A 26336-nucleotide genomic window follows, 5' to 3' on the forward strand; every position below is an offset into this window, starting at 1 on the left:
CTCAAGACCACGAACTCTGTCGTAACTTGACGTACATTTGAAAGTGAAAGTCAAAATGCTGAAATGGATGGGTCTCTGTGAAAACTGTTAAAATATGGGAAAATAAAGGCTAACAGGTAGGTGAAACTTACATAAACGAAGAGATAAATGAAAAATGAACAGATTGGTGCCCGATTTATATAATTCCAAGGCCGTCAGTAGGCACCAGAAGCGACGAAGCAGCGCATCTATTTTGGCAAATATCCACTTTTTGATATGGGACGAGCTCTGACGTCCCTCGACCCCAGCTTGTCTGGCAAAACAGCCGTTGGACGTTAGAGTAATCTCGGACTAGACATCGATTAGTCCAACCCTTAAACGACCGCAAAAGTCTAGACATGGCAAGCAAGAATATATTTGATTTTCGAATTGCCATGCATGGAAATGTTTCTAAAATCTCTTATTCCAATTTAAGGTCAAAGATAAAGATTATAAATCATAACTCTCCACAAAAGTCCAAATTACACAGAAATTAACAACTGTAGGTCACAGTAAGGGTCTTTAACAATGAGCAAATCCCATACTAAGTTGATTTGACAAGAAACTGTTTGAGGGTAATATAATTTATTGTAGAAACACGTGGATATTTGAGATATTTCGTCTTGTGATGTATGTATGGACAGAAATTAAGACACGATTTTTATGCTACATCTCATTCGGCACCCTCCATAATGCTTATCTGTATCATAACGGTAAGCTCTCGTGTATGTATTAGCTCTCGCACATAGGAGCTTAGCAGCACCACCACACCGCACTGACCACCATCATCGTCTGCATATTACTGATAGCAGAGCTCAGCATTCTGAATCCACAAAGGAGCACTATATGGAACTGATAACTTCCACTGTATTTGACAACCTCCACCTCTTCTATCTGTGTCATCTCTATAATAACCAGTGTAAGAATTATATTTGCAAAAAGAAGTCCTGGGGCACCACCTCCGCACTGACCGCTATCACCATCATGCCACCATAGATAACAAATCTGAACATTTCTAAACCAATCGTCGTACCCTTGCGACATGATACCCCATCTCATTCTACAGCCACCTTGACGCCTGTCAGTATCATCTCTTAAGTAACCTGTACATTGGTTGACATTTGCACAAATTTGCACAAAGTTGACCTGCAGTCCCCCCCCCCATATATTGTCCCACGTCACCATCAGGGTACCAGTTAAAGCAAAGTCTGATATTACGGAACCAGTCTAGAACAATTGTTGCAGTCTCTATGGTATTTGCAAGCGGCACTGTTCTGGTAAGCTCTGTTGTAAAAGGACATTTATTTGGTTCTTGTACTTATACAGGGCACTTCTATGCTGGTTCTATTTCCCACTTGTGTAATACCATGCAATAACTCTGAGTAGTTCTTCCATGAAAACTTTATCCATATAAAACTTGTATATAAAAAAGTATGAATACATTAATATCATTCATAGTACTAGGGGGAACAATTGTTATATTTGTGCATTAGCTAGACTATGCAGGTCTGCGAGTAATTTAGATGAAAAATATACTATTTATTTGTTTCAAACGCTTATACAAGTATAATGAAGACATTATATATCTTTATTGACAGTAAGTTTGGTCAAATCAGCCCAAACATCGCTTTGTCTCATGAATAGCAAATAAAAAAATCAACCGCTTTTAAAACAGTATTCATGTGACCTTCAATTTGTCCATTAGCTGGTGACGATTACGCATGTGCTAAGCATGTTTAATTATTAAAAAGAAAGAAAACCTGAATGCTTGTCTTTGTAAAAGTTTTTGATGTGTAAAACGTTGAAATGCATTCAAAGGTTCATGATTGAAGTCTGGTCAAATCATCTCCATGCATGGAAGTTAGATGAGCCAGTGGTTCATCATAATTATGCATACTAAATACATACGATTAAGCAGCTGGAATTAAACAAGTGATTTCCCCTAAACTGTCTAAATCTTGAATATGTGTTTGTTCCGACTACACCGAACGGAGGAACATTGTTCTACATGTCCTACAATATATAGTACAACGATTGGATATCTTAACTTTAAAGGTTTTATGCAAATCGGCCTTTCGTAACAAAAGAGGATCGGAATTTTATATTGTTTTCGTCACAAGAGAATCTGAAATTATAATACTGTAATGAAGTAGGCCGTTAGTTTTCTCGTTTGAATTGTTTTACATTGTCTTATCGGGGCCTTTTATAGCCGACTATATGCGGTATGGGCTTTGCTAATTGTTGAAGGCCGTGCGGTGATCTATAATTGTTAATGTTTGTGTCATTTTGGTATTTTGTGGATAGTTGTCTCATTGGCAATCATACCACATCTTCGTTTTTATATAGGACGGTGAAACATTTAACAAACTCTTAATAAAAGTGTTGTTGGGTTGATGTCTAATAGAGATATACCCAACATATGACTAACATGTTATTTAGAATTCTAATATGACGTGCTTCTTTCGCTTTGTAAACAACACCGTGTGAAAATTCTCGATATATCTATACCTAGCGCAGACTCAGAATATTCAAAATAATGGATGTTACAATATACCTCCCACGTAAATCCACATGTATTTAAACTTATTTGCAAACGCATTGCCGATTTTATTGTATTAAAAATTGAAATAAAACAAAAGACAAAATAATTTTTATTCTTATTCGGATGCATAATAAAAAGAAATAATATACTACAACTAGTTGTGTTTATTTCCTAAATATAGTAACACAGCTTTCTTTTGTGCAATGTCAATTTCATCATGGAACGCTTTCTTTATGAAATCAGGGGTTCATTAAGGGATGAAAATTGTCTTGATATTTATGTTACGATTTTAAAGGCTATCAATATGCTAATTTAAGTTGCAGTATAAAAACAATATTTTTTTTTTGTAACCATCGAAGTTCGTTTACTATTGTATTAAAATGTAACTCTGAGGTATGTGTCGTTTTATTTTCTATTCTATTGCATTATTCGCATATTAACTAATTTCAGCGAGTCCACGACATGTCAATTGTGGTTTTGATGGTAGCTTACAAGAAAACATGTAATTTAAAAGTCGCAAATATTGGGTATATGAATTAAACATATTTTTTCTAGCGGTAATTTACGAAATAATCAATGCAAGCTAAAGATTTATGTGATTTTTGAGCTCTATCTAACCAGGAGTAAAAAAGAACGGCATATCCATCCTCACTTCAGTATTTGAATGAACTTATGTGTCCTATTAGAATCGAAATAATTCATGGAAGCCATACATTTGTTGTAAATTTACACATGGCCTGGACCGTGATATTCGTTAATTTTATCCCTCGCTAACGCTCAGGATAAAATTCGAATATCACGGCCCAGGCCATGTGTAAATTTCCAACAAATCTATGGCTTCCATGAATTATTTCTTAAGTATACAAGACGGACAAGTAATGCATGGTATTCCTGCGCCCTTTCAGCTATTGCAAAACAATGAAGACAATATAATTTTCCAAAATGGCGATTGTCTAAAATTTATATACATTTTAGACTGAATCTTCTAACATTTAGAGTAACTCATATTTTCTTAATCATTGCAAAATAATAACCATGTAAAATTAGAAGAAATCTTATGATTGGCAATGAGACAACTCTCCATCAGAGATCAACTGTCGCCGAAGGCACGCAGCTGTAGGTCATCATATGCCCTCTCCAACAATGAGCAAAACTCACAACGCATATCAAGCTATAACATACACAATATGACCAATGTAAAGCAGTTCAAACGTGAAAACTAAACGACTGACGGTGTGTGCAAAAAAATCAAAAATGAAAAACAAATATTCATTCATCGACAACTGAATTACAGGCTCCTGATTTTAGGCAGACAAATACAGAATGTGGCGAGTTAAACATGTACTTGTTAATTGATTTCTCCATTTGGTTTACTTTCATAACACATATACTAAACTTGCAAGAGTAGAGAAGGGGATCGAACATTTAATAAATGGTCAAGTTTGAAATGGATGTTATATTTTTTTCACCACAATCAGCTGTTTAATACCACACTTTAAATTTCTATTTCAAACATTCGGAAAATCTTTTAAAAACATTCTAAAGAAATTATATTTGTAGCTTTATTCATGATCAATCAAGTATAAAAGTCGTTAACATTGATATATATATATCTTTTATGAAATATGTAATGTAATTTGAAGTTGTAAAAACCATGAACAGGAACAAGGATATAGGACATGTTCGAATTTAATTTGATATTAATTTACTCATGATTATCTCATTAATATTTTCTGTGGAATTGGTTCCAGCATAGACATTTCAGTACATGCTGTTTGAGAAGAAACTCCTTAAAGTTAATCATTTAGGATAATGGATATACCTGCGACTTGTTCAGAATAGCAAACATGGCGGATATATAATAAACTTCGTGTAATACTACCAATGTAGTATAACAGCAAGATTTCTATCGTGTGATTTGCAGTAAAAACTTAAACAATAAAGAAGTAGACAACACACGCACAAGTAAGATATTATGTAAACTTTATTTTATAGTATCTGTATTTTTGCTATGACATGCTGTCTCGTTTTTAATCTGTTCCGATATGTAAAAAGTAATTGAATACTCCTGAAAACGATGTTATCGATTGCGGCGATTTTAGCGATTTCGATGTGTGCTTTGCACCCCCCTCCTCCAAAAAAATAAGACTACGTGATTATTGACAAATAATTTTAAACACAATTGATAATAATTATAAAAATAACTATGATTAATACTGTAGATATTAAAATATGTACAAATCTTTATACAGAACATTTTGTGTCATATATATAAATAGAGCAGAAATTTTAAGTTAAATGTGTGGCTACTATCTAAAAATAGAAAACGGAAAACTTTTTAAAATTCCCCACCGAAATCGAACTAATCTTTTCCTATTAATCGGTGTAGGTTAAAAGGAACAAAATTATAACACAGTGCAAAGACAGTTCGTTAGAGTTTTTCCTTAATCCTCAACAACAACAAAGAAGTAGAAGATATCGGATCTTTCATTTAACAGTACCGGGGGCCAGTTTCACGAAAAAATAACAATTTCAGACAACAGTCAACGACAGTATATATATTGAAGTCTCTTTTCGTAGGCTGGTTCTCTTCCGTGAGAGTCACATGAACCTTTATCACCATCGTCGTATCTGTCAGAGCAAAAAAGATAGAGGATCGGGAACCAATTTAATCTCCCTTCTAGGCTTTTTTTTATCGTTAGTAAGAAATTCTTATTTTGTGCGTTTTAATCTTTCATAACCAGTGAATACTTGCTTATTGGAGAATGCAGATAAAAATGTCAAATTTACTACCATTGAAAAAACCCATTTCATCATCGATTAGAACTGGACGCAACACGACGGGTACCATATGTGGAGCAGGATCTCTTTACCCTTCCGGAGATCACCCCAGCTTTTGGTGGGGTTCGTATTGCCTTGTCTTTAGTTTTTTTATGCTGTATCTCGTGTACTATTGTTTGTCTGTTTTGTATAATTTTACTTATAGCTATTGCGTTGTTAGTTTATTTTCGATCTACGAGTTTGACTGTCCCTCTAGGATCTTTCGCCCCCCCCACCCTTACTGATCGTTTTCTTTGAGTGGAAAAACGAAGGACGAAAACAAAATTATTGATATTACTTATTTACTGGGAAAGCGAACTATTCATCGACGAAGAAATAAATAACCTACAGTAGAAACATTTGTTTCTCTTTAAACAGATAACATAATAACATTTTCACTATCTGATAGTTTCTGTATAGTTATGCATGGTCTTGCAAAAGGCGTGTCAACTTAAATTTAAATTTTCACATAAATAATAAAGTCACTCAAACATAATCGTTTTCGTTATAATCCAATGTATAAAGAAAATAAACATAAAGTAACTGACAAAAATACCGAACTCAGAAGTCCGTAGTGAAAGAGCAAAATCAAAACTTCAAACACATCAAACGAATGGATAACAACTATGAAAATCCGTAGTCAAAGAGCAACATCAAAAGCTTAAACACATCAAAATTTAAATGGACAACAACTGTCCGTATTCCTGACTTGGTAGACACATTTTCTTATGTAGAAAATGGTGGATTAAACCTGGTTTAAAGCTAGCTAAACCTCTCACTTGTATGACAGTCATATATAATTTAATTTGATGGTTACAAAATTTCTTTTTATAACACTACACTTGCTTCATACTTACAACCCTTCAATATCGATAGGCTTAAACAAATTCACGATTGAAACAAATATGTCAATAGTAATGGGGAAAGTAAAAAGCCTGCAGGACTCAGTGTCACAAAAAACTTACGACTAAGATTGATTTTAAGTATACTGAATTGTTCAAGACTTACAATCAATCTTAGTTGTAATTTTTTTTGTGAAACCGACTCCAGTACAAAGGTCAGGAAAATAAAACAGAATAAAATTTCAGGAACTCACAACAATTTCATCATGGAATAAGCTTCATTTTAGTCCTTTATTGTTTGATATTTTGGTTTCGAGTGATTACTGAAGTGTTTGTAGACAATCTTACTATCATGATTACTAACAGGGTCCGAGATTACAGTTATTTTGTAGTGCATTTCTTTTAGAGAATAAATGAAAATAAAAAAAATCCCACAAGCGCTTTCGCAATAATATTTTTATAGTGTGTTGTACTACTTTTGGGACAAATTATATCAAAATTATAGAAAACTTCTTCATATCTTACTCAAAATATGGACAATTTTTTTTATCTTTATTATATTCACAATTTATATATACATATCACAGTTTACAATTACAATTACGCATAAATGAAAAAAATGTAAATATATATTGTCCTTTCTCTGAAATGGAAATTATGTTAAGACAATTTTATGTTAAGGGGGTCTTCAAATCTTTTGTAGCTTCCGAAGTGCTTTTTTTTAACCTTTTTCAACTGGACCAAATCACTTCTTTACTTTAAAAAATTCATGACCCAATTTTTTTACAGTGTAATTTCACCCCTACTTGCCATTTGAGGCATACACCATGAAGAAATAAATTTGAAGGGGTATACAAAAAAACTGGCACGTAACACTATATCCACAAAAGAGACTATATTCTTGGGACAACGAAAATCAAAGAACAATAACTGAGGTCTCGGACCACATGTATCTTTAACATGAACTAGAATGAGTACGTAACTGAAAATAAGTAGATTAGAGCGCTTTAAAATTAATGTTTTCTCGTTGCAATTGTTCTTCAATATTGTTTTTTCTATTTGCTAAAATATATAATTTTTGAACTGACAAAGTTATAACTATCTTTAAATCCCCTAACTTTATTGAATAACACCGTTGATCGAGCTATCTTAAATGGAATTGTTATATTCTCGTCTAAGATCGTCTAAGTATAAAGGGTATCCAAACTTGCCGAAAACTGCGGGCGACATAAACTAGCAAGTAGAACACTCATTATTACAATTATCATTAAAAAGTATAGATCGTTAATAATTTACAGTAAAAGTTCTTTTTAAACGTCAAACAAGGACATATACAAAACAGTGTGGTCCTGGCCATTGATTGACGACCTAAATTATCCCATCGACTGGGACAGATTAGGTGAACGTTTGTCAGTAACAATCACTGCTCACTATGTACTTGTTAAAGACATTGAATCTGTGGGGTCACCAAAGGTTCTCAACATCTAAATAAAGCAATCCGAAAAACGAATCCGGAATAATACGATGTGTTAATTTATAACAATAATATAAATCAAAACCAAAAGGTTATTCCTGAATAATTTTTCGAATTATTTTATTATTAAAGGCGTTAAAAACCTTTGGTGACCCCACAGTTTAAATTCTATAATTAGTAAGAAATGAGCAATGGTCGTTACAGACAAACGTTCACCTAATCTGTCCCAGTCAATGGGATAATTTAGGTCGTCAATCAATAGCCTGGACCACACTGTTTTGAATATGATTCTAAATCAAATCACAATATTAGAGTAATTTTTATAAAATCCAATCGCATTCAGTCAGAACTTTAAATTCTTTAAACCGACATAAATTGAAAAAAAATCAATATACTCTGCTCAATAAATTTTGATAGTTAGAATAATCAAAATTGCATCATTAGTTGAAATGTTTACCGTATCGAATGCTTATATAAACTGAGCTGTGTCAGATAGTAATCTCTCTTATTTAAGTGTATGTATAAATTATTCCGTTTGACTGGTTGTACACTAGTCATATATTGGGCCCTTTATAGGTTGCTGTTTGGTGTGAGCTAAGGCTCCGTGTTGACGACCGCACATTGACATATAATGGCTTACCTTAACAAATTGTAACTTGTATGGCGGGTTGTCTCATTGGAACTCATACCACACCTTCTTATATATATGACTTTGGCTGATTTTGAAATCTTCTAATGCGAAATAAAAGATCAATTTTGGTCTGTCTAAATATTATTGTAAAACTGATCAAATTAGGGTCAGACACCAGTCTACACCACATCATGTTTGCTGCCAACAGTTGTAAACTCGTAGCTTGCATTGGATAGGGATTTTATTTTCAATTTCCTGTTTATATGATTAAATATGTTTTTATACATAGGTAGAAGTAACAACAACTGATAACAGATATGGAGAAACACAGTGATGTTGATGAAGTACTTCGTATAAACTACGACAGTATGTGCAATAAAATAGCAAAAGAGCTAACTACAGGTAACACTTTTATCAAACATTACTGGATAGGCAAATGCCGAACTTCGTAGACTACGACAGTATGTGCAATAAAATAGCAAAAGAGCTAACTACAGGTAACACTTTAATCAAACATTACTGGATAGGCAAATGCCGGACTTCGTATAGACTACGACAGTATGTGCAATAAAATAGCAAAAGAGCTAACTACAGGTAACACTTTTATCAAACATTACTGGATAGGCAAATGCCGGACTTCGTATAGACTACGACAGTATGTGCAATAAAATAGCAAAAGAGCTAACTACAGGTAACACTTTTATCAAACATTACTGGATAGGCAAATGCCGGACTTCGTATAGACTACGACAGTATGTGCAATAAAATAGCAAAAGAGCTAACTACAGGTAACACTTTAATCAAACATTACTGGATAGGCAAATGCCGGACTTCGTATAGACTACGACAGTATGTGCAATAAAATAGCAAAAGAGCTAACTACAGGTAACACTTTTATCAAACATTACTGGATAGGCAAATGCCGGACTTCGTATAGACTACGACAGTATGTGCAATAAAATAGCAAAAGAGCTAACTACAGGTAACACTTTAATCAAACATTACTGGATAGGCAAATGCCGAACTTCGTAGACTACGACAGTATGTGCAATAAAATAGCAAAAGAGCTAACTACAGGTAACACTTTAATCAAACATTACTGGATAGGCAAATGCCGAACTTCGTATAGACTACGACAGTATGTGCAATAAAATAGCAAAAGAGCTAACTACAGGTAACACTTTAATCAAACATTACTGGATAGGCAAATGCCGAACTTCGTATAGACTACGACAGTATGTGCAATAAAATAGCAAAAGAGCTAACTACAGGTAACACTTTTATCAAACATTACTGGATAGGCAAATGCCGGACTTCGTATAGACTACGACAGTATGTGCAATAAAATAGCAAAAGAGCTAACTACAGGTAACACTTTAATCAAACATTACTGGATAGGCAAATGCCGAACTTCGTAGACTACGACAGTATGTGCAATAAAATAGCAAAAGAGCTAACTACAGGTAACACTTTTATCAAACATTACTGGATAGGCAAATGCCGAACTTCGTAGACTACGACAGTATGTGCAATAAAATAGCAAAAGAGCTAACTACAGGTAACACTTTTATCAAACATTACTGGATAGGCAAATGCCGGACTTCGTATAGACTACGACAGTATGTGCAATAAAATAGCAAAAGAGCTAACTACAGGTAACACTTTTATCAAACATTACTGGATAGGCAAATGCCGAACTTCGTAGACTACGACAGTATGTGCAATAAAATAGCAAAAGAGCTAACTACAGGTAACACTTTAATCAAACATTACTGGATAGGCAAATGCCGAACTTCGTAGACTACGACAGTATGTGCAATAAAATAGCAAAAGAGCTAACTACAGGTAACACTTTAATCAAACATTACTGGATAGGCAAATGCCGAACTTCGTATAGACTACGACAGTATGTGCAATAAAATAGCAAAAGAGCTAACTACAGGTAACACTTTAATCAAACATTACTGGATAGGCAAATGCCGAACTTCGTATAGACTACGACAGTATGTGCAATAAAATAGCAAAAGAGCTAACTACAGGTAACACTTTTATCAAACATTACTGGATAGGCAAATGCCGGACTTCGTATAGACTACGACAGTATGTGCAATAAAATAGCAAAAGAGCTAACTACAGGTAACACTTTAATCAAACATTACTGGATAGGCAAATGCCGAACTTCGTAGACTACGACAGTATGTGCAATAAAATAGCAAAAGAGCTAACTACAGGTAACACTTTTATCAAACATTACTGGATAGGCAAATGCCGAACTTCGTAGACTACGACAGTATGTGCAATAAAATAGCAAAAGAGCTAACTACAGGTAACACTTTTATCAAACATTACTGGATAGGCAAATGCCGGACTTCGTATAGACTACGACAGTATGTGCAATAAAATAGCAAAAGAGCTAACTACAGGTAACACTTTTATCAAACATTACTGGATAGGCAAATGCCGAACTTCGTAGACTACGACAGTATGTGCAATAAAATAGCAAAAGAGCTAACTACAGGTAACACTTTAATCAAACATTACTGGATAGGCAAATGCCGGACTTCGTATAGACTACGACAGTATGTGCAATAAAATAGCAAAAGAGCTAACTACAGGTAACACTTTAATCAAACATTACTGGATAGGCAAATGCCGAACTTCGTATAGACTACGACAGTATGTGCAATAAAATAGCAAAAGAGCTAACTACAGGTAACACTTTTATCAAACATTACTGGATAGGCAAATGCCGGACTTCGTATAGACTACGACAGTATGTGCAATAAAATAGCAAAAGAGCTAACTACAGGTAACACTTTTATCAAACATTACTGGATAGGCAAATGCCGAACTTCGTATAGACTACGACAGTTTGTGCAATAAAATAGCAAAAGAGCTAACTACAGGTAACACTTTTATCAAACATTACTGGATAGGCAAATGCCGAACTTCGTAGACTACGACAGTATGTGCAATAAAATAGCAAAAGAGCTAACTACAGGTAACACTTTAATCAAACATTACTGGATAGGCAAATGCCGAACTTCGTATAGACTACGACAGTATGTGCAATAAAATAGCAAAAGAGCTAACTACAGGTAACACTTTAATCAAACATTACTGGATAGGCAAATGCCGAACTTCGTATAGACTACGACAGTATGTGCAATAAAATAGCAAAAGAGCTAACTACAGGTAACACTTTTATCAAACATTACTGGATAGGCAAATGCCGGACTTCGTATAGACTACGACAGTATGTGCAATAAAATAGCAAAAGAGCTAACTACAGGTAACACTTTAATCAAACATTACTGGATAGGCAAATGCCGAACTTCGTAGACTACGACAGTATGTGCAATAAAATAGCAAAAGAGCTAACTACAGGTAACACTTTAATCAAACATTACTGGATAGGCAAATGCCGAACTTCGTAGACTACGACAGTATGTGCAATAAAATAGCAAAAGAGCTAACTACAGGTAACACTTTAATCAAACATTACTGGATAGGCAAATGCCGGACTTCGTATAGACTACGACAGTATGTGCAATAAAATAGCAAAAGAGCTAACTACAGGTAACACTTTTATCAAACATTACTGGATAGGCAAATGCCGAACTTCGTAGACTACGACAGTATGTGCAATAAAATAGCAAAAGAGCTAACTACAGGTAACACTTTAATCAAACATTACTGGATAGGCAAATGCCGGACTTCGTATAGACTACGACAGTATGTGCAATAAAATAGCAAAAGAGCTAACTACAGGTAACACTTTAATCAAACATTACTGGATAGGCAAATGCCGAACTTCGTAGACTACGACGGTATGTGCAATAAAATAGCAAAAGAGCTAACTACAGGTAACACTTTAATCAAACATTACTGGATAGGCAAATGCCGGACTTCGTATAGACTACGACAGTATGTGCAATAAAATAGCAAAAGAGCTAACTACAGGTAACACTTTAATCAAACATTACTGGATAGGCAAATGCCGGACTTCGTATAGACTACGACAGTATGTGCAATAAAATAGCAAAAGAGCTAACTACAGGTAACACTTTAATCAAACATTACTGGATAGGCAAATGCCGGACTTCGTATAGACTACGACAGTATGTGCAATAAAATAGCAAAAGAGCTAACTACAGGTAACACTTTAATCAAACATTACTGGATAGGCAAATGCCGAACTTCGTAGACTACGACAGTATGTGCAATAAAATAGCAAAAGAGCTAACTACAGGTAACACTTTAATCAAACATTACTGGATAGGCAAATGCCGAACTTCGTAGACTACGACAGTATGTGCAATAAAATAGCAAAAGAGCTAACTACAGGTAACACTTTAATCAAACATTACTGGATAGGCAAATGCCGGACTTCGTATAGACTACGACAGTATGTGCAATAAAATAGCAAAAGAGCTAACTACAGGTAACACTTTTATCAAACATTACTGGATAGGCAAATGCCGAACTTCGTAGACTACGACAGTATGTGCAATAAAATAGCAAAAGAGCTAACTACAGGTAACACTTTAATCAAACATTACTGGATAGGCAAATGCCGGACTTCGTATAGACTACGACAGTATGTGCAATAAAATAGCAAAAGAGCTAACTACAGGTAACACTTTAATCAAACATTACTGGATAGGCAAATGCCGGACTTCGTATAGACTACGACAGTATGTGCAATAAAATAGCAAAAGAGCTAACTACAGGTAACACTTTTATCAAACATTACTGGATAGGCAAATGCCGGACTTCGTAGACTACGACAGTTTGTGCAATAAAATAGCAAAAGAGCTAACTACAGGTAACACTTTAATCAAACATTACTGGATAGGCAAATGCCGGACTTCGTATAGACTACGACAGTATGTGCAATAAAATAGCAAAAGAGCTAACTACAGGTAACACTTTAATCAAACATTACTGGATAGGCAAATGCCGGACTTCGTATAGACTACGACAGTATGTGCAATAAAATAGCAAAAGAGCTAACTACAGGTAACACTTTAATCAAACATTACTGGATAGGCAAATGCCGGACTTCGTATAGACTACGACAGTATGTGCAATAAAATAGCAAAAGAGCTAACTACAGGTAACACTTTAATCAAACATTACTGGATAGGCAAATGCCGAACTTCGTAGACTACGACAGTTTGTGCAATAAAATAGCAAAAGAGCTAACTACAGGTAACACTTTTATCAAACATTACTGGATAGGCAAATGCCGAACTTCGTATAGACTACGACAGTATGTGCAATAAAATAGCAAAAGAGCTAACTACAGGTAACACTTTTATCAAACATTACTGGATAGGCAAATGCCGAACTTCGTAGACTACGACAGTATGTGCAATAAAATAGCAAAAGAGCTAACTACAGGTAACACTTTAATCAAACATTACTGGATAGGCAAATGCCGGACTTCGTATAGACTACGACAGTATGTGCAATAAAATAGCAAAAGAGCTAACTACAGGTAACACTTTTATCAAACATTACTGGATAGGCAAATGCCGGACTTCGTATAGACTACGACAGTATGTGCAATAAAATAGCAAAAGAGCTAACTACAGGTAACACTTTTATCAAACATTACTGGATAGGCAAATGCCGAACTTCGTATAGACTACGACAGTATGTGCAATAAAATAGCAAAAGAGCTAACTACAGGTAACACTTTTATCAAACATTACTGGATAGGCAAATGCCGAACTTCGTATAGACTACGACAGTATGTGCAATAAAATAGCAAAAGAGCTAACTACAGGTAACACTTTTATCAAACATTACTGGATAGGCAAATGCCGAACTTCGTAGACTACGACAGTTTGTGCAATAAAATAGCAAAAGAGCTAACTACAGGTAACACTTTAATCAAACATTACTGGATAGGCAAATGCCGAACTTCGTAGACTACGACAGTATGTGCAATAAAATAGCAAAAGAGCTAACTACAGGTAACACTTTTATCAAACATTACTGGATAGGCAAATGCCGAACTTCGTATAGACTACGACAGTATGTGCAATAAAATAGCAAAAGAGCTAACTACAGGTAACACTTTAATCAAACATTACTGGATAGGCAAATGCCGAACTTCGTAGACTACGACAGTATGTGCAATAAAATAGCAAAAGAGCTAACTACAGGTAACACTTTAATCAAACATTACTGGATAGGCAAATGCCGGACTTCGTATAGACTACGACAGTATGTGCAATAAAATAGCAAAAGAGCTAACTACAGGTAACACTTTTATCAAACATTACTGGATAGGCAAATGCCGAACTTCGTATAGACTACGACAGTATGTGCAATAAAATAGCAAAAGAGCTAACTACAGGTAACACTTTTATCAAACATTACTGGATAGGCAAATGCCGAACTTCGTATAGACTACGACAGTATGTGCAATAAAATAGCAAAAGAGCTAACTACAGGTAACACTTTAATCAAACATTACTGAATAGGCAAATGCCGGACTTCGTATAGACTACGACAGTATGTGCAATAAAATAGCAAAAGAGCTAACTACAGGTAACACTTTAATCAAACATTACTGGATAGGCAAATGCCGGACTTCGTATAGACTACGACAGTATGTGCAATAAAATAGCAAAAGAGCTAACTACAGGTAACACTTTAATCAAACATTACTGGATAGGCAAATGCCGAACTTCGTAGACTACGACAGTATGTGCAATAAAATAGCAAAAGAGCTAACTACAGGTAACACTTTTATCAAACATTACTGGATAGGCAAATGCCGAACTTCGTAGACTACGACAGTATGTGCAATAAAATAGCAAAAGAGCTAACTACAGGTAACACTTTAATCAAACATTACTGGATAGGCAAATGCCGGACTTCGTATAGACTACGACAGTATGTGCAATAAAATAGCAAAAGAGCTAACTACAGGTAACACTTTAATCAAACATTACTGGATAGGCAAATGCCGGACTTCGTATAGACTACGACAGTATGTGCAATAAAATAGCAAAAGAGCTAACTACAGGTAACACTTTAATCAAACATTACTGGATAGGCAAATGCCGAACTTCGTATAGACTACGACAGTATGTGCAATAAAATAGCAAAAGAGCTAACTACAGGTAACACTTTAATCAAACATTACTGGATAGGCAAATGCCGAACTTCGTATAGACTACGACAGTATGTGCAATAAAATAGCAAAAGAGCTAACTACAGGTAACACTTTAATCAAACATTACTGGATAGGCAAATGCCGAACTTCGTAGACTACGACAGTATGTGCAATAAAATAGCAAAAGAGCTAACTACAGGTAACACTTTAATCAAACATTACTGGATAGGCAAATGCCGAACTTCGTAGACTACGACAGTATGTGCAATAAAATAGCAAAAGAGCTAACTACAGGTAACACTTTAATCAAACATTACTGGATAGGCAAATGCCGGACTTCGTATAGACTACGACAGTATGTGCAATAAAATAGCAAAAGAGCTAACTACAGGTAACACTTTAATCAAACATTACTGGATAGGCAAATGCCGGACTTCGTATAGACTACGACAGTTTGTGCAATAAAATAGCAAAAGAGCTAACTACAGGTAACACTTTAATCAAACATTACTGGATAGGCAAATGCCGAACTTCGTATAGACTACGACGGTATGTGCAATAAAATAGCAAAAGAGCTAACTACAGGTAACACTTTAATCAAACATTACTGGATAGGCAAATGCCGGACTTCGTAGACTACGACAGTTTGTGCAATAAAATAGCAAAAGAGCTAACTACAGGTAACACTTTTATCAAACATTACTGGATAGGCAAATGCCGGACTTCGTATAGACTACGACAGTATGTGCAATAAAATAGCAAAAGAGCTAACTACAGGTAACACTTTAATCAAACATTACTGGATAGGCAAATGCCGAACTTCGTATAGACTACGACAGTATGTGCAATAAAATAGCAAAAGAGCTAACTACAGGTAACACTTTTATCAAACATTACTGGATAGGCAAATGCCGAACTTCGTATAGACTACGACAGTATGTGCAATAAAATAGCAAAAGAGCTAACTACAGGTAACACTTTTATCAAACATTACTGGATAGGCAAATGCCGGACTTCGTATAGACTACGACAGTATGTGCAATAAAATAGCAAAAGAGCTAACTACAGGTAACACTTTAATCAAACATTACTGGATAGGCAAATGCCGAACTTCGTAGACTACGACAGTATGTGCAATAAAATAGCAAAAGAGCTAACTACAGGTAACACTTTTATCAAACATTACTGGATAGGCAAATGCCGGACTTCGTATAGACTACGACAGTATGTGCAATAAAATAGCAAAAGAGCTAACTACAGGTAACACTTTTATCAAACATTACTGGATAGGCAAATGCCGGACTTCGTATAGACTACGACAGTATGTGCAATAAAATAGCAAAAGAGCTAACTACAGGTAACACTTTTATCAAACATTACTGGATAGGCAAATGCCGAACTTCGTAGACTACGACAGTTTGTGCAATAAAATAGCAAAAGAGCTAACTACAGGTAACACTTTAATCAAACATTACTGGATAGGCAAATGCCGGACTTCGTAGACTACGACAGTATGTGCAATAAAATAGCAAAAGAGCTAACTACAGGTAACACTTTAATCAAACATTACTGGATAGGCAAATGCCGAACTTCGTAGACTACGACAGTATGTGCAATAAAATAGCAAAAGAGCTAACTACAGGTAACACTTTTATCAAACATTACTGGATAGGCAAATGCCGAACTTCGTAGACTACGACAGTATGTGCAATAAAATAGCAAAAGAGCTAACTACAGGTAACACTTTAATCAAACATTACTGGATAGGCAAATGCCGGACTTCGTAGACTACGACAGTTTGTGCAATAAAATAGCAAAAGAGCTAACTACAGGTAACACTTTAATCAAACATTACTGGATAGGCAAATGCCGGACTTCGTATAGACTACGACAGTATGTGCAATAAAATAGCAAAAGAGCTAACTACAGGTAACACTTTTATCAAACATTACTGGATAGGCAAATGCCGAACTTCGTATAGACTACGACAGTATGTGCAATAAAATAGCAAAAGAGCTAACTACAGGTAACACTTTTATCAAACATTACTGGATAGGCAAATGCCGAACTTCGTAGACTACGACAGTTTGTGCAATAAAATAGCAAAAGAGCTAACTACAGGTAACACTTTAATCAAACATTACTGGATAGGCAAATGCCGAACTTCGTAGACTACGACAGTATGTGCAATAAAATAGCAAAAGAGCTAACTACAGGTAACACTTTTATCAAACATTACTGGATAGGCAAATGCCGGACTTCGTATAGACTACGACGGTATGTGCAATAAAATAGCAAAAGAGCTAACTACAGGTTACACTTTTATCAAACATTACTGGATAGGCAAATGCCGAACTTCGTATAGACTACGACAGTTTGTGCAATAAAATAGCAAAAGAGCTAACTACAGGTAACACTTTTATCAAACATTACTGGATAGGCAAATGCCGGACTTCGTATAGACTACGACGGTATGTGCAATAAAATAGCAAAAGAGCTAACTACAGGTAACACTTTTATCAAACATTACTGGATAGGCAAATGCCGAACTTCGTATAGACTACGACAGTATGTGCAATAAAATAGCAAAAGAGCTAACTACAGGTAACACTTTAATCAAACATTACTGGATAGGCAAATGCCGGACTTCGTATAGACTACGACAGTATGTGCAATAAAATAGCAAAAGAGCTAACTACAGGTAACACTTTAATCAAACATTACTGGATAGGCAAATGCCGGACTTCGTATAGACTACGACAGTATGTGCAATAAAATAGCAAAAGAGCTAACTACAGGTAACACTTTAATCAAACATTACTGGATAGGCAAATGCCGAACTTCGTATAGACTACGACAGTATGTGCAATAAAATAGCAAAAGAGCTAACTACAGGTAACACTTTAATCAAACATTACTGGATAGGCAAATGCCGAACTTCGTATAGACTACGACAGTATGTGCAATAAAATAGCAAAAGAGCTAACTACAGGTAACACTTTAATCAAACATTACTGGATAGGCAAATGCCGGACTTCGTATAGACTACGACAGTATGTGCAATAAAATAGCAAAAGAGCTAACTACAGGTAACACTTTAATCAAACATTACTGGATAGGCAAATGCCGAACTTCGTAGACTACGACAGTATGTGCAATAAAATAGCAAAAGAGCTAACTACAGGTAACACTTTTATCAAACATTACTGGATAGGCAAATGCCGGACTTCGTATAGACTACGACAGTATGTGCAATAAAATAGCAAAAGAGCTAACTACAGGTAACACTTTAATCAAACATTACTGGATAGGCAAATGCCGAACTTCGTAGACTACGACAGTATGTGCAATAAAATAGCAAAAGAGCTAACTACAGGTAACACTTTAATCAAACATTACTGGATAGGCAAATGCCGAACTTCGTAGACTACGACAGTATGTGCAATAAAATAGCAAAAGAGCTAACTACAGGTAACACTTTTATAAAACATTACTAGTTCGGCAAGACGATTGCATGCAATGACATCCCTTCGAACATCTTGATATTACGCGAGTTTATATCGCCAATCAAAAGACGTATTTCATTTTAAGATTTTAATGTTTGAATAGTTTGTAATTATTTGGTTTAAATCTGGTTTAGGTATTTGAAGTTTCGGAAGAAAATAAAAATGTCTAATACTGTTTTTTTTAACTGTTCATATTAAAAGATGAGACTTAAACCTGTTTCAGTTTTTAGGAACAAATCAATTTCGGACTGAAAAAAAAGAATTTTTCAAAATTAATCTCAACTTATTTTTTATTCTTTCAGAAGACTTAAAAGGAATAAAATTTTTGCTACGCGCTGAAATAGGAAAAGCAACATGGGAGAATATAAAAGACGGAAAAGATCTTATAACAGTTCTAGAGAGACGTGAATATTTTACCAGAAATGAAGTTACTAAACTAGAAAAACTGTTCACTGATGTCAAATTGTCTACACTAGCTACAGTTGTACGACAATATAACGATTGTATACCTAGAATGCTAAATATAGATGGTAAAAAAATATATGATTCTTTTCTTACTCAATTCAGAATGTAATGAAATTCTTGGATATTGTTTATTTTTAGTTGTAAATAGATTAAAAAGAGGAAAGTAAGTTGAGCAAGTAGGCTTCGGGCTTGTTTAGCGTAATTTATGAAAGCAGATCTATCCTACACGTGTATTGTATTCTGCTTAAGCAATATTAGTGAATATCTAGCAAATGGTTAAACCAAGTATATAAAATCGTGGTCGAAAATTCAATACCTGCATATATACCTTTTATTAACATGGTTCATTTTTTTTAATTGAAAATCATAGTAATCTTTAAACACAGAATGCCATGCCTATATTGAATACCTTGCTCTTTTATTAACCAATTATAATACATGTTTTTATTATAATATTTTTACTATCAAGAATCTGATGGTATTGCAAGAAATTATGCAACACATTCGATGACCATAGTTCAGAACTTTGTGGAGACGGAGAACTATCGAAGAATGGAGGAAATTATTACCAGAAAAGGAGCAGTTCTTGTCAAAGGTTCGGAATAAAATACTGTTACTGTACACTACCAATAATTTACCCACACTTTTTTGGTACATTTCTACCCTCGTGCATATCAGTACTGTTAGGAAAGACTGAAAACTTATAATGTTATACTTTCAATGAAATCAGTACTGATTTTGTCAGTACTGTTTCAGTACTGATTTTGACAGTACTGTTTCAGTACTGATTTTGACAGTACTGTTTTAGTACTGATTTTGACAGTACTGTTTTAGTACTGATTTTGACAGTACTGTTTCAGTACTGATTTTGACAGTACTGTTTCAGTACTGTTTCAGTACTGATTTTGCCAGTACTGTTTCAGTTCTGATTTTGACAGTACTGTTTTAGTACTGATTTTGACAGTACTGTTTTAGTACTGATTTTGACAGTACTGTTTCAGTACTGATTTTGTCAGTACTGTTTCAGTACTGATGTGGACAGTACTGTTTCAGTACCGATTTCGTCAGTAATGATTCAGTACTGATTTCGTAAGTAGTGTTTCGTTACAGATTTCTTCAGTACTGTTTCATTATAACACTTTTTAAATCAGACTGTATCTGTATAGTGATGCCTAGTTGTTTTGTATATTTGGGGTGGGTTAATTGTTCTCTTTGACACTAACCCCATTTCCATTCATTTTCTATATCATGACATGTTAATGTTTTCGTTATGTTTTTTTTTTATTTCTCTGATTTTTGTTGAAGTGGTTTTGCTTTAGATCCAGCTCTTCGACAGTTACTTTAGCCTTTTTTTTTAAAAATATTCTTGCTTTATGTCATATTTATTGTCAGAATTGCATCTTGTGTGGTCTATAAGGTTTATGTTTTTAATACTTATTAATACTTCTATTTGACAATACCATATTACATGTATTTATATCTTGCTTGAGTCAAATCAGAACATATTGAACATTGGAACTCGGTATATTACTTTTGAGAAGATGGGTGGATGGATTGATGTTATGTGATCCAGTGGCAAGTTAAGTGCAGGAAGAGGACATGATACTCGGATATAAATACAATGTAATTAACATACTTTGTACAGAACTAGACCAATAATGCACTGAGCTCCTTTTTAACATGCTTGTTCACCACAAGGAGAGAATCTGCTATAAGACATGTCCCCCTACATGAACAAGTACCTTCAGACTGAACAGTGTATGTTTTTCTCCTTTTACTGTGAGCTGAGCGAATATTCAGAATACGACCACTTTTTTAGTCTAATTTCTCATAAATAAATTTCCAATCATATGCTCATTGTAAGATTTTTAATGGTTAAATACATTCAATGACAGATTTCTTTTTTTTTTGTATACATTAATCATGCTGCAATTTCATTCACTTGTAATGAGTGTATTGTAAATAGTAAATTAAATATATGTATGCATAACTCTTGTACTCTTTCCTATAAAACTGCAGAGCGTATTTTACGAAAAGAATATATGAAATTTGGTGTTACAATATTTAGGCATCCCGTTAACGGGGAGTTGAAAGGGTGAGAACTACATTACTCAGTATAGCATGTTCACATGAGGACTGATGACTTTCAGAAACTCTTGGTTTGTAGTTCCTCAGAAATCTCTGATGGATTTGAATCTTACAGACATACAAACAGAGGTACATTTTGTAAAATAAGTATAAAAATTTAAAGAAAGATTTCCAACAGACTGATTAATGTCTGACGGAGGTCATTTGGTACATAATTAACCTTTTTGATTTTTGAACATATATGGTTTGCTTTTCAAAATTGATTTTTATTGACTGAATAAAAACAAGCTGAAGAACTCAAATTTTTAGTTCTATCTTCTTATCAACTGCAATAACTTCCATTGCAAATACAATAAACAGTAATCTTAAGAATGAACAGCATTAAACAGTAAAAAAATATGTTTTTCTCTCTCTCAATTTAATGTTTTTTAAAATAACTGTTTCATAATTCTGCTTCAATGTTATTTTCCACTGCTCTTCCTATGCATGTGATATATATCTTTGCCAACTTGTTTCTGGAAAGGAAAAAGTGGATTATAACATTTATCATTTTGTTAAAGTCCAATAATAAGATTAAACATAGGTCAACCATGACATAATGTGAATCAGTGTACATGCATTGCTAAAGGTGGTATAACGTTAATTATACAAGGTTTATATTATACAGGGAGAAAAATGAAAGAAAAAAAATGGAACAATGTTTGATTTACCTACTTGAAAACTGGCCTTGAAGTCATTAAACTTTCGAGTCAGTTATTTACTCAAACTCCAAAATCAACAAATCAACCAATCAAAATGCTGGATTTCAATTTTCGACCACGATTTTTTTTCTCCGGGCACTGATAATTTTTTTTATGACTTCAGGGCCTGATCTTATACGATTTGGAGAAGAATTTTAGCGTCCCAAGTCTGAGTTCATGGCAAATCTACATGTTTTCAATACGGGCTGCACTTTTAACATTTTTAATTTGTTTTGTTATAAATTAGGTCGTTAATTTTTCTAAATTAAATTGTTTCATATATTGTTTATGTCATAGTCTTTTGTAGCCGACAATACGGTATGGGTTTTCTCATTGTTGAAGTCTGCACAGTTGAATATTATTGTTCACATTCACATCGTCTCAAATTTGGTGGATACATATATATGTAGTTGTCTCAGTGACAATCCTACAACTTTTTATTATTTTATACACTATGCAATAGTTTAAAAAATTAATAAAAGTATTCTTTTTGTGAATTTTTTCATTATTAGTACCAGTGGAAATTCTCATTATAATATATTACTATTTTTTAAATCTGTTATTCGGTTACAGAGAAGGAGATGTTTGTTTATATTTCCTTTAGGTTTCTAAGTTCAACTATGTCCTGCTGTAACACTCTGACATCTTTGGATCGGCACCAAAACACATATGTATTAATATAATCTGATTATTCGAGCACAATATCAATGCAATCTGTGAAACAGTTAAATGAGAAGTTGTGTGTACGAATATGTACTTCCCGTAGACTTTTTTGTTAACTTTAATGATATCTTTCAATTGTTGAAGAATTGTATTTCTACTCTTTATTCTTTTGAATTTGCTCGTTGTTGGTTTGTTGTCATATGAACACACTACAACAGTTCATGATATTGAAATAAAATTATAGGAATAATTGCAAATACTTACTTTAAAAAAATCATAATTGAGTGTAAAACTATATATATATATACCTACCTTTCAAATTATGTCAATGTTCTACTGTCGCCTTTCATACCAGTTCTATCTCTATCTCATATTTTATCTGTTCATGACAATTTTTAGTCGTTAATCTAAAACTTTATTTTACTCATAGACTTAGTCTTTGTGTTCTGGTGGGATCCATTTTTAGATACCTATAACAATAGATCATACTGCATCAAATACTTTGCATGCATTTATAAAAAAGTTGTTTTTCCCAACATGCATGTTATGGTTTTAATTATGGACGTAACACTTTGTAATTGTCCTTTGAAAAAATACATCATGAGATAAAGATTGTATCGATGATTTACAAAATTCTGTAAAGTGGTTCAGGAGTTATTGATGACACTTACGTGGGACATAAGGACAAGATTTGTTCCATATGTGAACACATTCTCACTAAGAAAATGTCACCAGAAGTGCAAGTCTGTCATCACAACGGATAATGTTTATGTGATACAGTAAAAACAGTAAAAACATTGGTAGTAAAATTGTGCGGGATGTTTAATTTTCAACAAATGTAAGATTGGTCACCTTTAATCGGATGCCTCATATAGCATGTATAGAAAGAGAGTGCCATGATCTCTGCAGGTTAATAACTATTGCAACAACTCTTTTAGAGGCCATGGGTGACCTTTTGTCTGAATATGCAGGAGGGCAAATTCCTGTCCACCTTCAAATTTCAATATGCTTTCGTTGTCCAGTGGCAGTCCAAGTTTCATTGACCTTCTTTCACCCCAGATGACATCTTTTACAGGACTTACCTATTGTACTTATTTAACAATTGTTTTGAACATGCATGTAATATTTGCCACTGGACATTAAGCAAATTTTTAACACATGTACTCCAATATGTTATTTTTTTGAGGAATCTCAGTAGGATCATTTTAAACTATTGGGATTATCCTCTTGAAATATAAATATTATTCATACAAAGTATTGCTCAATAATTATGTGTCGGATTACTAATATTCGTGTGTCGGTCCAATGGGTCGTCGGACTAATGCGGGGTTCACACATTGCCGATTATTGCTCCCGTTTGAGATCAGACAGCAATACGACACGAAAAGTGTTAAAGTCGGATTAGTATCCTCAATTATCTGGAATGTCCTATCATTGTCTGAACGCAGTCGTTTTAGTTCGTAACAGATTCTTACGGGTCGGGAAGGGTCCGAATAGTTCGGCAAAGCATCCCGACAGTTAGGTGCATCCCGTAACATTCGGGACAAATCAGCCGATTTTGTCTAGTCGGATTACAATCGTGGCTATGTCGTGACAGATTCTGCTGTATCGGATCGAATTCCGAACAACGTCTTGTGTATTCTGGACGGTGTCTTGTGGAACGGGAATGATCTGGAGTAATTTTTCATAGTTGTTTTTCTGCCGATTGAGTCCAGATTGCATCCAGATCTTATCGATTTCGAACCGTTTTTTGTCGAAAACCGTTCCGAAACAGTCCCGTTATTAATACGAAATAAATCAATGAAACCCACGTCAGAGTCCCGACAATTATAGAATACAATACGACTGAGACCAGACAAAGCCGTTTGCAATGCGATAGAGCGGACCGTGATGGGATTAATTCCGACAGTACCTGATCATCCCGAATATGCCGACAGTTTATTAACGGATATCTTCCGTTAGCGTCGGTTCACTGTCTGGTCACTGTCTGATCACTGTCGGATTACGTTCGGTAGAGTCGGGACGAAGTCGTGACATATTCGGTCGAACTTTACCCGGCGAAAAATTCAAATCGGGTTAGAAGCGGATTAAGAACGGGATGATCGGGACTAATTCGCTTAGAAACGGTTGAATATCGTCGCTTCCTGAACACTATCTGATTGTTGTCGTGATCAAATTATTTTTTTTTACAAATTTTGATTTAAGTTTGAATTTCCATCCACGATTCACAGGATCTTGATCAGACTTTTAATAAATTTTAATCGGGAATGGTCCTGTCGAGGACGGTAGTAAAAATCGTGAATGTGTGACCCCAGCTTAATAGGGCGTCAGGCTATTGTGGTGTCGGACTTATATGGTGTCCGAACAGAAAGATTTAAAAGGCAAAAAAAAATACAAAAATGTGCAACTTATAAAACGTATATACCTCGACCTCATTTCATGGATCAGTGAACAAGGTTAAGTTTTCGTGGTCAAGTCCATATCTCAGATACTATAGCAATAGGTCTAGTATATTCGATGTATGGAAGGACTGTAAGGTGTACATGTCCAACTGGCAGGTGTCATCTGACCTTGACCTCATTTTCATGGTTCAGTGGTTATAGTTAAGTTTTTGTGTTTTGGTCTGTTTTTCTTATTCTATATGCAATATGTCTACTATAATTGGTGTATGGAATGATTGTAAGGTGTACATGTCTAGCTGACAGGTGTCATCTGACCTTGACCTCATTTTCATGGTTCAGTGGTCAAAGTTAAGTTTTTTTAGTTATGGTCTATTTTTCTAATACTATATGCATTAGGTCAACTATATTTGGTGTATGGAAATATTTTATGATCTATATGTCGGTTACGCAGGTTTTATTTGACCTTGACCTCATTTTCAAGGTCCATTGCTAAGTTTTAAGTGTTTGTGTTTTGGTCTGTTTTTCTTTATTTATAAGCAATAAGTCAACTATATTTGTAATATTGAAGAATTGTTAGCTGTACATGTCTGCCTGGCATGGTTTATCTGACCTCGACCTCATTTCCATGGTTCATTGATCAATGTTTTAATTTTCTTGGTTAATGTTGAGTTTATGTGACAGTTGTAATAAAGCTTTATATTAAGGTCAAGGAATAGTAAATGGGCTATGTCGCAGATTTTGCTAAAAAATTGCAAACAACCTTGGCTCGTTGAGCTACAACTGAAATTCGAAAAAATAATACATTTATCTCTTTTATTATCTGAAAAATTGCAGATTGATTTCTTTTCATATGGGTGAATATTTGTATAGAAAGCACATAAAATGGGCGAAAAACCTTCTAAAATTTGTCTTAAAATCACCAAATCCCTAATTTTAATCCATAGATTTTTCTTAAAAAAACTATCTATTGTTGACACATAAATTTCTGTTTTAATGATATAAAATAATCG

At 34.5% G+C, this 26336-nt stretch overlaps 1 protein-coding gene and 1 pseudogene across 1 annotated transcript in view; one reads left to right on the forward strand and one right to left on the reverse strand.

Moving 5' to 3' along the window:
- Window positions 1-665: 665 nt before the first annotated feature.
- The window catches only part of LOC134696488 (perivitellin-2 67 kDa subunit-like), a 72469-nt pseudogene continuing 46798 nt past the window's right edge, over window positions 666-26336 (reverse strand).
- Window positions 4226-26336, forward strand: part of LOC134696425 (uncharacterized) — a 32592-nt gene continuing 10481 nt past the window's right edge. The window contains exons 1-4 of the mRNA XM_063558226.1: window positions 4226-4525; window positions 8617-8729; window positions 19271-19498; window positions 19903-20028. Coding sequence (XP_063414296.1) covers window positions 8645-8729; window positions 19271-19498; window positions 19903-20028 — 439 coding nt within the window. The 5' untranslated portion in view covers window positions 4226-4525; window positions 8617-8644. The remainder of the gene's footprint in view (window positions 4526-8616; window positions 8730-19270; window positions 19499-19902; window positions 20029-26336) is intronic.

Source organism: Mytilus trossulus, chromosome 14 (genome assembly GCF_036588685.1).
Source record: "Mytilus trossulus isolate FHL-02 chromosome 14, PNRI_Mtr1.1.1.hap1, whole genome shotgun sequence".
Lineage (NCBI taxonomy): Eukaryota > Metazoa > Mollusca > Bivalvia > Mytilida > Mytilidae > Mytilus > Mytilus trossulus.